Here is a 12,570-nt window from a genome sequence, read left to right on the forward strand (position 1 = left end):
CGGTGCAGTGGATGAGGGCGCGCTGGACGTCGGATCCGTGTTACGCCTTTTATGGAGTGGACGGCTCGGATTGCTCCTTCCTGATTTACCTGAGTGAGGTGGAGTGGTTCTGCCCCCCGCTGGCCTGGAGGAACTACAGCACCACACCTGCAGTGCTGAAAAGCTCAGCTAAGAGACAAGTGAGACACACACACACACACACTGCATTTTTTTTAGGTGTGATGGCTTGAGCAGTGGAGTGCCTCAGGGACCTTGTATCTCTCTCTCTCTCTCTCTGTTTCCCTCTCTCTGTTTTCTGTTTCCCTCTCTCTCTCACCCCCCCCACACACACACAGACACCCACACATACTCTCTCTCGTACACTCTCTCTCTATCTCTCTCTCTCACTCTATCTCTCTCTCTGTTTCCCTCTCTCTCTGTCTCTCTCTCTCTCTCTGTCACTTTCACTTCAGCTACATTTCCTCCATCACTCCGTCGTTCCTTTAAATCAAACAGCTTGTAATTGGTGCAGCAGTCGTATTGATCGCAGAACACCAGATGATCTGATCGCCATGTCAACCTGGACCTGGAGCTTGATTGACAGCTGTGTTTAGAACTCTTCTTTATTAACTGTCCCTCTGCTTCCTTCTCATCTCCTTCCAGCTCACACACACACACACACACACACACACAGTTTCTGTTTAAACAGTTTGAGCAGCAGATCAACAGAAAAATATTCTGCTGGAGTGTTTATCTCTGATACTCGCTCTAACACTTTAATATATTTATTAATTTATTAAGTCATTTTAGTCTCATCAAAGCAACAAAGCTGTTTTTATAATTTATATTTCCTTATCAACTTTTTAAATTAACAGATTAAGATTTTACATTAACTTATAAAAAACTGTTTTAATTTGGTTCTTGTCTGTAGCCCCGCCCCCTTCATGTGATGGACAGCTAAGATCCTCCTACTTTTCTGTAAACGCTGGAGGTTTCTGTGATGTTGGCCTCAGTATCAGCGCTGACTCAGGGCTTTTTAATACATACGCCTGCAGTGCATTATGGGTAATCCGTGATGTCTACTGATCCCATGTCCACCGAGAGTGTACGTCTATCAGGACATCTCGTTTAGTAAACCCGTAGCTAGAGCACAGAGTAGTCTGTAGTGGACTGTAAGATTCGGGACACGTCACTCCTGAACACACTCGCTGTTTATTACAGAGGAAGACGATTGAGAAAAATCTGACATCTTCATCACTTTACTGATTAATGACAGTCTGGGGCTTTATTCAATTATTTTAATAAAAGTTAAAAGATACTGACTCTCTGTCTCTCTCTCTCTTTTTGTCTGTCTGTCTCTCTATCTCTGTGTATCTGTCTGTCTGTCTTTCTGTCTGTCTCTCTTTCTCTCTCTATGTCTGTCTGTCTGTCTCTCTCTCTCTCTCTCTGTCTGTCTCTCTTTCTCTTTCTTTCTCTCTGTCTGTCTGTCTCTCTCTCTCTTTGTCTGTCTGTCTGTCTGTCTCTCTCTCTCTCTTTCTCTCTCGCTATGTCTGTCTGTCTTTCTCTATTGCTATGTATGTCTCTCTCTCTCTCTCTCTCTCTCTCTCTCTCGCTGTCTGCCTGTCTCTCTCTCTCTCTGTCTCTCTCTCTCTTTCCCTCTCCAGGCGGCGTTCCGTACAGATCTCGGCGCTCTGTTGGATCAGGTTGGAACAGGGAAAGAGTCTCTGAGCTTTATGAAGAGACGGATCCGCAGGCTGGCATCGCAGTGGGCTACAGCTGCCCAGAGACTGGACCTGAAGCTGCATGGACGATGGAGGGAGCAGAAGAAGGTGAGAAGGAAGTAGTTTATAACTCCACAACATTTATAGGAACTGAAGTCTGAGTCACAAATCCACAAGCTCTGACTCACTTTCCACACCGAGATTGACTGTAATTCAGGACAGATCAGAAAACTGGGCTCTGATTGGTCAGAAGGTGTTGATTCATGTTCTGTAACGGAATTCCTCACAGCAGCTGCACATCACAGTGAAATGCCATTCTGGTTTCTATAATAACGACTCATTCACATGCGGTGATACTTTCAGTAAGGATTCAATTTATTTTAAATTTATGGAAGGAGTCTCCAGTGTCAGGAATTTCCCAGTGTCCAGGCTGGAGGTTTTTCTGTGTTTTCATGATTGGTGTCCAGTGAGGAAACGGCTGTTTTCAGCTGTCTCTCTCTCTTTCTCTGTCTCCCTCTCTCTCTGTCTCTGTGTATCCCCCCCCTCTTTCTGTGTCTCCCTCCCTCTATGCCCCGCCCCATGTCTGTCTGTCTGTCTGCCCCCCCCCTCTCTTTGTCTGTCTGTCTGGATAGTAACAACTCATGCGGTGAAACTTTCAGTAAGGATTAAATTTATTTCAAATTTACAGAAGGAGTCTCCAGTGTCAGGACTTTCCCACTGTCCAAGTTTAAGATTTTTTTGTGTTTTCTTTATCATGATTTGTGTCCAGTGAGGAAACGGCTGTTTTCAGCTGCTGTGACGTCTCATTAAAACCCAATTGGAAACAGACAAACGTCCAAAATCAGATAAAAACCCAGGATCTGAGGAACTGATGGAGCGAGTGGTTCATTCTTAGTTAATTGCTCTGCTTTAGCGTGGCATCTTTTAATCCGCACGCTAACACGCCTGACTCCTAGTGTTCTCGGCTCTGATTCCTGCGAATCATCTCTCCGAATTCCAGCCAGGATTTATTTTAAAAACAGATATAATGAATTCTTAGATGTTCAAACTCGACTGGATCTTCCTCCTCTTCCTCCTTTTACACTCTTCCTGCTCAGGGGGTCATTATTTTTGCACCCCGTCAGTATTTTAGTTCTACTGTTCCATGTTGAGGATGTGTTCACTTCCTGTGGCTTCCTTCTTCCCGGAGGATTCTGGGATTTCTCCCTGGCCCTGGCGAGTGCATTTATCCGATTGCCCACCTCTCCAGGTTTACCTGCCACCCTGCCTCGTCCTAAATAAGCTAACGATCTCTAAAAATAGCCTTCTATCGCTCTCTCTCTCTCTCTCCCTCTGATTTATCTCTCTGTCTATTCTCTCCCGACGGCGTGAAATGGATTTTTTATCGCAGAACTTTCTCGCTATCTCCACGCCAGCTGTTGCGATGGCTTTCTTTTTCTCCTGTCCACAGTTCTTTATCATCCACAATTAAGGCAAGGCAGAAGCTATTTGCCGTCTGCTGCGGATAACGGATCTCTCTGCAACGGGAACACAGGGTGTAATTGCAAAATGAGATTTCTGCACCAGATAGTAGCGAGTGGGCGTGTTTCAGGGTGTTTTTTTTTGTTTTGGATTATCCGCAGTGGCTTTAGCATCTATTTGAGCGATGGTGCAGGGCCGTGACGTCCTGGAGAGTTAACGATGCATGTTGGGTGATTAGCCATGTCTGTTGTGTATAGAAGTCGTTCAAGGCTTGATGCACTCCATTTCCCAGCATCCCTTATGAACAGGAAGTGTTTTTTATTTTTTTGAGGTGATTAGCATTAGCTACACTCGGTAAGTGCATTGGTTGCTGTGAGTGTTTCAGTTTGTTTCCACAGGGAGGTAAAGAGGAGGCGTTTTCTGTAAACAGAACAATCCATCCTCATTACCAAGGTGTGTGTGTGTAGAATAGAACACACACACACACACTCACTGCCTGTGTGTCCCAGCAGCCCCTGGATGTTGCTGAATCCAGCTGGTTGGAGACTCGCTCGACGCACATCATTAGCCGCGGTGGCAGGCTGCACAAACACGGCGTTTCTCCCGAAACCCACAGCAGAGGCTTTCACACACTGACACATTGCTTCCACAAGAACCTCCATCATGCTACTAGAACACACACCAGTGCTTTCAGGGGAAGAAAATGTAGCGAGACGTCGCGGTGATGTAGTTTGACAGAAAGCGTTCGAAACCTTGTGTAAGATTAGCAGCAGAACGATCACACCATGATACCGGAAGCCATCTTCACGATATCACAGTATATAATTAATATAAATATAAAGTTTCCTCCTGTTTGCTAACAGAGCACAGATGACAGACTGACTGTTTTTGCTACATTTTTTTATGAGTATAATTTGTTATTTTCTTTTTATACAAAAGAAGAAGAAACCTTTATTATCGCTGCATATACATTACAGCAGAATGGAATTCTTTTTTTCACATTTCCCAGCTGAGGAAGTTGGGGTCAGAGAGCAGGGGCAGCTATGATACAGTGCCCCTGGACAAGGGCATTGTTCAATTGCGCAACAGCGGAGCTTGGTGGTGCCGGGGCTCAAACCCCGGTCCTCCAATCAAAAGCTCAGACCCTTAATCACTTGAACCACTACTGCCCCTAAGGCTAGACTTGTGTAACTTTTATCTATTTATAGTTACATTAAGTGTTAATGTTACCTGAAGATGTCAGAAATCTAAAGTTCGGTTCTTACCTCCATCACAGGAGACTCACCGAGGGATAATTTTGAAATTAGTTGTCAATCGACAACTAAAGCTAGCTAAAGCATCCACACTCCCAGTAGCTGTGTTATTCGGCTACAATCTGCTCTAGACTCTTTGAAGGCAGGCGTTTGGTCATTACTGCCAAATGAAGCAACACACGCAGACTTAATTAAAAAACTCATTGCTCTGAATGAGACTGAGATTGAGGTTAGTGACAGCAGCAGCAGCCGCGGTGCTAACCTGATCCCGGGTTTCGAGCCACAGCAGTCTGTGATTCAAGGTTATTTCTTGACCCATGGTGACCCGAGCAAAGGAGGAGAAAAACAAAGCGCTTCACGTTTTGAGGAACCTCACTAGCAGTGTTTCGGGCCATCTGTGGACACCAGCTGGGGGTCAAGGAGGTCGCATCAACATCCACAAGTCACATTCTGTCTCCGAATGACGCCACAGCTGCTCTGAACGCACACCGCTAGCATTGTTTAACCCAGACGGCTGGCGCGCTGTCCTCCGACCTCTGGCTAGTTAGAATTCCACTGGGGCTTTTCAGTTATTACGCTGTGAATGATCTCTTTCCTTTCACACAGTCAGAAATGCAGAAGGGCGAGTGTGGCAGGAGTGGCGATGTGTATCGGCTTGTGTCGTGGTTCTAGCGGCGATCCTGATCCTGATAGCTTATCATCGCACGCTCACTGATCTCTGACAGCTTCCCCTCGCTCACTCTCATCTTTATCGATCTCCTCACGCCGCCCCTACCAGACACCTGATCCCAGATCAGCTGGGGACGTGGCATAACCCACGAAATCTCGAACACTATTGGCTGTTGTATAAACACTTATACACACCTACTGACTTCCTGCTTCAAGAGGGAAAACATCAGAAGGTCAAAATGAAAGTCAGTGAAGAGGATAACACACACACACACACACACACACAAAAAGGGTTAAAACACAACATTAAATGTAACAATAAACGGATATAAAGCATGACGTCATTCTTTAATAAATAGATCAGGCGTTAGATGAAGTACGTCTTCACCATATCAGTGATCACGCGCCACTCTTTACGTGCAAACAAGCCGTTACTATAGAAATGATATTCGTATTTGAACCCGCAGTTACAGGAGACGAATGCGAGGCGTGAGAGCTCCACCACGCCGTGTGGTGCAGTAGACAGTAAATAGAATGAAAAGGTCTTCAGAACTCAAACCTTGCTTCTTAACCGTTAAATAAAATCCATTTCATTTATGAGTTTGTTCGTTCAGGAATGCGGAGAAACTATCCGCAGTCCCTGATGCAGCGAAAAGAAAATGTGTTTTGATGTTATGTGTTGAGAAGGTCAGCAGTTCTCTGCTCCTGTGCGCTTGAGAAAGTCGTGCGTGGGAGAAACCAAAGCGGAGACGAGTCTTTTTCTCGGCCCACATGCCTGTAGCGCTGAGATTCCCCGGGCTCTGTGGCGGCGGTGGTGGCGAGGCGTCTGAACGACAAGGCAGAAAAGGAAACGTGGTGTCTGAGGACGCCGGGGGGCTGCTGCCTAACGTGCAGCACTGCTTTTTATAGCCTGCAGGAGCTAGTGGATAAACTCCATCTGAATATTCAAACACCTGACACTTAACACTGCAACACTGAGTTACTGATTCCTCTGATTATACCAACAGAGCTCAAATTAACAACACACACACACACATCATGTAGAGCACTTGGACCTTCTGAAGAACACCGTCTGAACCTGAAAAGTTTTATATTATATTTTTTTTATATTCACTCTAATGATCTTGAGGATCACTTTTTTTTTAGATAACGTTTTTTTTCCTTCTAATTTTATATCACAGAACTTGATTAACAATTCTACATTTTTATTCACTCACTTTTTATCCATTTATGGTAGCAATGATGTCGATCCAATACGGGATCAGATCTGCACCAGTATAAAACAGTGGATCGAATACCAGAGGAATAAAAATAACGTATCGTCACATGACTGATGAGCTGATTCTTGTTGCTATGGTAACACTATATAAGTAAACATTTTTCCTGAATATTAACGTTCACATCGACTCGACTCGTCAGGTTTGAATAGTGAATAGTTTTAAAAAGCTGTTCGTGTTAGAAAATACAATCTACACATGCTAATAATGCTATCATACAGTAGCACTCGCTAAATGTTAAATTTCTGGCTATAAGCTTCCATTGTTTGGAATTAGCATCCTGGTTCTGTGGTCAAACAAAATTAGCGAGCATCACACACATGGCTAATCAGCTGGCATGAAGAGGAGTAATGGTGTGCTCAGACATTGCTCCTAACAAGCTGAAATGAAATTGGTGCAGAAGTTTGTGCACCCCCGTAAGAAGGTGTAGGTTGTGTTTCGGTGGAAATGATTTGGTGGTTAAATGATTTTGTGTTGTTTACTGGCCTCTGTGTTGTTTACTGGAACTCTGACAGATGGTTTAAAAATGGTTGACCATCTGTCCCAGGCTGGATGTAGCAATTACAATGATTTTAATCTTTTATTATGAAGAACGTTGGATGGTTTACTGTATGTTTTAATTAACAAGACTTCATATAAACAGAAGGGTGCGAGTCAGGAGTGACGCCTGAGCTTCGACTCACAGAGCAAACAGGATGGACAAAATTTCTATCTTCGTTCTCTCCCTCTCTCTCTGACTTTTTTTTAGCCCTGGGGTGACTCAGCATTAAGTGATTCAGCGACTCACTCACTCAGTGAATCAGTAAATCAGTAGACTCAGTGACTCAGTGATTTAGCAAGTCAATCAGTGACTCAGTGAATCAGTAACTGAATGACTCAGTGAATAAGTGACTCAGTGAATCAGTAACTGCATGACTCAGTGAATCAGAGACTAGTTGAATCAGTAAATAAATGACATAGTGAATCAGTAACTGAATGACGCAGTGAATCAGAGACTCTGTGACCCAGTAATTCAGCAAGTCAATCAGTGACTCAGTAACTCAGCGACAAATTGAATCCTTAACCCAGAAGCTAAGTATCCACATGACTCAGTGAATCAAAGACTCATTGGCTTTCTGATTCACTGTTTCAGTGACTTGGCTATTGTTCCTTGCCAATAAGGTTTTTACATTTTGCATTTTTTACATTTGTAAAAAAAAATGTTATAGGAAGATTAGAACCCTTAACCAATCCTGATTCTAATTCTGCATATAAACCTGAAATAGAGTGTTTGAAAGAGTTTCAATAGAACCATTTTTGAGGACCTAAGAACTCTTAATTAGCTACTAAAGCCTTAAAGAACTCACTGCTGTAACCTTATCGATTTTCAATTGATCCAAAGTACAGCTTTCTGTATTAAAATGGTTCCAAGTAGAACCACTTTCGGAAACTACAAACCTTTAGCTAACCAAATCAAAGAGCCCTTAAAGAACCATCTGAGGGAACCTCAGAACCATAGAACAGATAGTTTCCCTCTCAGAAAGTCTCCCAAGTAGTTGAACTCTAAAAAAACACTCTGTGGGAACCTTAAAGGTTCTGTGTAGAGCTGTATAACAGAATATTCACGATGTTGCTCTTGGTTTAGTTTTTCTGGAGCTTTAATCTTTTATTTTTACAGAACAAAAGTTTTCTTTTGGAAATCAGGCTCGCAATGAAAAAAAAAACACATTTAACACACAAAAGCCTTACAACACAAAGGAAACAGTGATGTAGGCTAAAGCAAGAGAAGAAATTAAAATAAGCCCACAAAGAGCTTAATGAGCTGCCTCCCTGTGGAGCTCAGTGATTTTAATCACTTCACTAAAATAGACTTTCACCTCACTGTGACAGCAGCGTTCGCTCATTTCCCACATCGGTACAGCTAACGCCAGCACAATACACACACTAACCGTCTTTAGCATAAAGTCTGACTCATCTTCACGGTAAAAATAGGACTAAAAGTGTGTTTTTTCTTTCCTTCACATTAATATTCAAACATTTATTTGGAATTTGGTTTTTTAAAAAAAGTCCTCTCTTACATCACGTCCAGTTATAAGTCTCTTCTGATTTGTCAGAAATTGTGAATGTACTCATTATACACTATATTGCCAAAAGTTTTGGGATGTCTGCCGTTACATGCACATGAATGTAATATGGAGTTGTCCCGCCCTTTACAGCTATAACAGCTTCAACTCTTCTGGGAAGGCTTTCCACAAGGTTGAGGAGTGTGTTTATGGGAATTTCTGACCGGTCCACTAGAAGCACATTTGTGAGGTCAGGCACTGATGTTGGACGAGAAGGTCTGTCTCACAGTCTCCGCTCTAATTCATCCCAAAGGTGTTCTATGGGGTTGAGGTCAGGACCCTGTGCAGGACAGTCAAGTTCCTCCACACCAAACTCACTCATCCATGTCTTTATGGACCTTGCTTTGGTCACTGGTGTGCAGTCATGTTGGAACAGGAAGGGGTCATCCCCAAACTGTTCCCACAAAGCTGGAAGCATGAAATTGTCCAAAAATGTCTTGGTATGAAGCTGAAGCATTAAGAGTTCTTTTCACTGGAACTAAGGGGCCGGGCCCAACCCCTGAAAATCAACAGGGGTTGAACACCTGAATTCAATGATTTGGAGGGGTGTCCCAATACTTTTGGCAATATAGTGTATGTTATGGTTTCTATACCAACAGCTCATTCACAGGAGCTTGTACACTGGACACTCCACTACAGAAAAATGAAATAAAACTGTCATCATTGATTCAGATGGAAATAGGTGCTAGATGGTTTGATTTAATTTTTTTGGAATATATCAGGTATCTAATGTTCTCCAGCTGTTGAACATTTTTGTAGAACCCTGGTTCTCTTCTGTGTTCGTAATGAGATCTGCTTGGACTTCAGAACTGTGATTATTATCACTGTTGTTCTGCAGATTCTGGTACATGTGGGTTTCCTGACGGAGGAATCGGGTGACGTTTTCAGTCCTAAGGTTCTAAAAGGCGGACCTTTAGGGGAGATGGTGCAGTGGGCCGACATCCTCACGGCTCTCTATGTCCTCGGACACAACCTGAAGATCTCCATCTCAGTCAAGGAGCTGCAGGGGTGAGTCCATCTTCTGTTTACCTCACAGGTCAGCTTTACACTGGGTTTGAATGCTAGTGTAAGATGATGTAGAGATGATGAAGTTCATCCTCACAAAGCTGCACAGTTTGAAGCAGAAGGACAAACTTTGACCTTCTGAAGTTTGCTTGTTTCTCACTGGATACTGGACACACAAACTTCTTCAGGACTTCAGGTTTCTCACTGGTTTAATACTATACTGTTACCTTCAGGGGAGAGGCTGGTGCAGGAACCACACCATGCTAATCACTGCTATAGTGTAACTATAAATGGATACACTTGGGGGTGATGGAGGAATGAAGCTGGAATATGTCCAGAAATTCCACAGATGACATTCCATGAATACTGATGTGACCACATGGATCTAGGAGCAATCTCATAACATTGTTGGTGTATTAGTTGTATATTAGAGTTGTGTGTTAGAGTTGTGTCTTTGTAGTGTATTGGCTGTGTATTATTGGTGTATTAGTAGTGTATTAGTGGTTTATTATGTGTGTATTCATTGTGTATTAAAGTTGTGTATTAGTTGTATATTAGTGGTGCATTAGAGTAGAGTATTAAAATTGTGTATTTTTGGTATATTAGTGGTGTATTAGAGTTGTGTAATAGTTGTGTATTAGAGTTGTATAATTGTTGTGTAATAATAGTGTATTAGTGTTGTGTAATTGTTGTGTATTGGAGTTGTGTAATCATTGTGTATTAGAGCTGTGTAATAGTTGTGTATTAGAGTTGTATAATTGTTGTGTAATAGTAGTGTATTAGAGTTGTTTGTTGTGTATTGGAGCTGTGTATTGGAGCTTTGTAATGGTTGTGTATTGGAGTTGTGTAATCATTGTGTATTAGAGCTGTGTTATTGTTGTGTATTAGAGTTGTGTAATAGTAGTGTATTAGTTGTGTAATCGTTGTATAATCATTGTGTTTAGAGTTGTGTATTTTTGGTGTGTTAGTAGTGTATTAGAGTTGTTTAATCATTGTTTATAATAGTTGTGTATTTTTGGTATATTAGTGTTGTATTAGAGTTATGTATTAGAATTATGTAATCATTGTGTATTGGTTGTGTAATAGTGGTGTATTAGTTGTATAATCATTGTGCATTAGAGTTGTTTAATTGTTGTGTATTGGACTTGTGTATTAGAGCTGTGTAATGGTTGTGTATTAGAGTTGTGTAATAGCAGTGTATTAGTTTAGTAAACATGCGGAGGTTCTTGTATTCCATCCCATAATTTCTCCTGATGAAGTGTTGCTAATTTGGGCTGAACCCCCAGGATGAAGCTGATGAATAGCGGCACTTTCTCAGAAGTGTGTGCGCTAATGCTAATGTTAGGATCAGATGCTAAGCAGCTTTGATGTATGAGCTCTGTTTTTCAAAAAAGCTTTTCTCCAAAATCTGAAGAAAAAATAAAACCCTCCCTGGATCTGCATATCTCCTGCAGTTCACTGGCTTTGTTTTGTTTTTTTTCCACAAAAAATCCAAGTGGGTTTGTTTTACGGTGGTTAGCGTTAGCTGGAATCCCTCACTGGTCTGTTATGCCCTGTATTAGAAACAGGAGTCACTGTGGACTCAGTGGGTTAGCCCGGTTTAGCACTAGCGTCAGTCGGCGTGGGCTTCAGCCGGCTACAGTAGCGGAGATGAATCACTGGGGTGGGTGGCCAACGGCGCACGATTGCTAGCATAACTCATAGCTAAGAGGCTTTAGCGTGTGCCGGCTTTGCTTTATGGGGGCTGATATGGAAGCGTACAGGACGTTGATGGCATTAGTTATTCATGGAGCGCTGTAGTGGCTGACAGCCTCATTCACCAGAGAGCGATAGCAGCCATGTGCAAACCCCTCAGCCCGAGTTATGGGGAGTCACGCTAATATATCAGCTCCTACCCTGGGAATTATGTCAAGCTTCCCACATTTAGACCTAGGAGAAGCCTGGGTGAGCCTTCAGCTTTATTTATTTATTTATTTATGAAACTATATGGCTGTAACCCTTACTTTCTTGACTTGATGCCAAATCAAGTCAAGTTTTGGGACACCCCTCCAAATCATTGAGTTCAGGTGTTGTTTTTCAGGGGATGGGCTCGGCCCCGTAGTTCCAGTGAAAGGAACTCTTAATGCTTCAGCTTCATACCAAGACATTTTGGACAATTTCATGATCCCAACAGTTTGGGGATGACCGCTTCCTGTTCCAACATGACTGCTGACCAGTGCACAAACCAAGGTCCATAAAGACATGGATGAGTGAGTTTGGTGTGGAGGAACTTGACTGGCCTGCACAGAGTCCTGACCTCAACCCCACAGAACACCTTCAGGATGAATTAGAGCGGAGACTGAGAGCCAGACCTTCTCGTCCAACATCAGTGCCTGACCTCACAAATACACTTCTAAAGGAATGGTCAAAAATTCCCATAAACACACTCCTGAACCTTGTGGAAAGCCTTCCCAGAAGAGTTGAAGCTGTTATAGCTGCAAAGGGGCGGGACAACTCCATATTACATTCATGTGCATGTAAAGTTAAAGGTAAATAAGAGGTAATAACACAAAAAAAACAAAAATATCTTGTCGTTTGTTTGAAGCGTCTGTAAATCGTAAACTCTTCTGGCGTGAAGTTATCTGAAACATGGCTCAGCTTCCTCTTCCTCGCTCTTCTCCATTTTCTTCTAATTATCAATATCAAAGGCACGGATTAGAGCCTTAATTGTTTTTGCTTCTTCAAAGGATTATGTAATGAGGGCAATAATCCATCTGAGACGGCTGGGGATAGATATGTGTGTGTGTGTGTGTGTGTATTATCCCTTACTATTGAGATGATTTGAGGCAGCAGTGATAGCAGCCGCTCGCTCTTATCAGAAGTGCTGCTTTGTAATGATTTTGGTTTCAATAAAGCAGCTGTCTCCCAGCATGCATCTCTCTCTCTCTCTCTCTCTCGTTATCTTCCTTCCTCACTGAAATGACCTCTCAGCGATCCTCTAAAAGCATTAAAGCGCTATAACGCTGTGCTCTCATGCCACATCAGGCTCCTGATTGGCTGTTACAGCAGCGCCGGCCCCTGACTGAGAAGCGAGCGGCAGATTAACCGATCAAACCGACCTCGG

At 42.8% G+C, this 12,570-nt stretch overlaps 1 protein-coding gene across 1 annotated transcript in view; it reads left to right on the forward strand.

The window, feature by feature from the left end:
- The window catches only part of LOC131361306 (alpha-1,6-mannosylglycoprotein 6-beta-N-acetylglucosaminyltransferase B-like), a 104,853-nt gene that overhangs the window by 52,057 nt on the left and 40,226 nt on the right, over positions 1-12,570 (forward strand). Inside the window, exons 6-8 of the mRNA XM_058402347.1 lie at positions 9-179; positions 1,644-1,808; positions 9,301-9,470. Of these exons, the coding sequence (XP_058258330.1) occupies positions 9-179; positions 1,644-1,808; positions 9,301-9,470 (506 nt within the window). The remainder of the gene's footprint in view (positions 1-8; positions 180-1,643; positions 1,809-9,300; positions 9,471-12,570) is intronic.

This window comes from Hemibagrus wyckioides, linkage group LG11 (assembly GCF_019097595.1).
Source record: "Hemibagrus wyckioides isolate EC202008001 linkage group LG11, SWU_Hwy_1.0, whole genome shotgun sequence".
NCBI lineage: Eukaryota > Metazoa > Chordata > Actinopteri > Siluriformes > Bagridae > Hemibagrus > Hemibagrus wyckioides.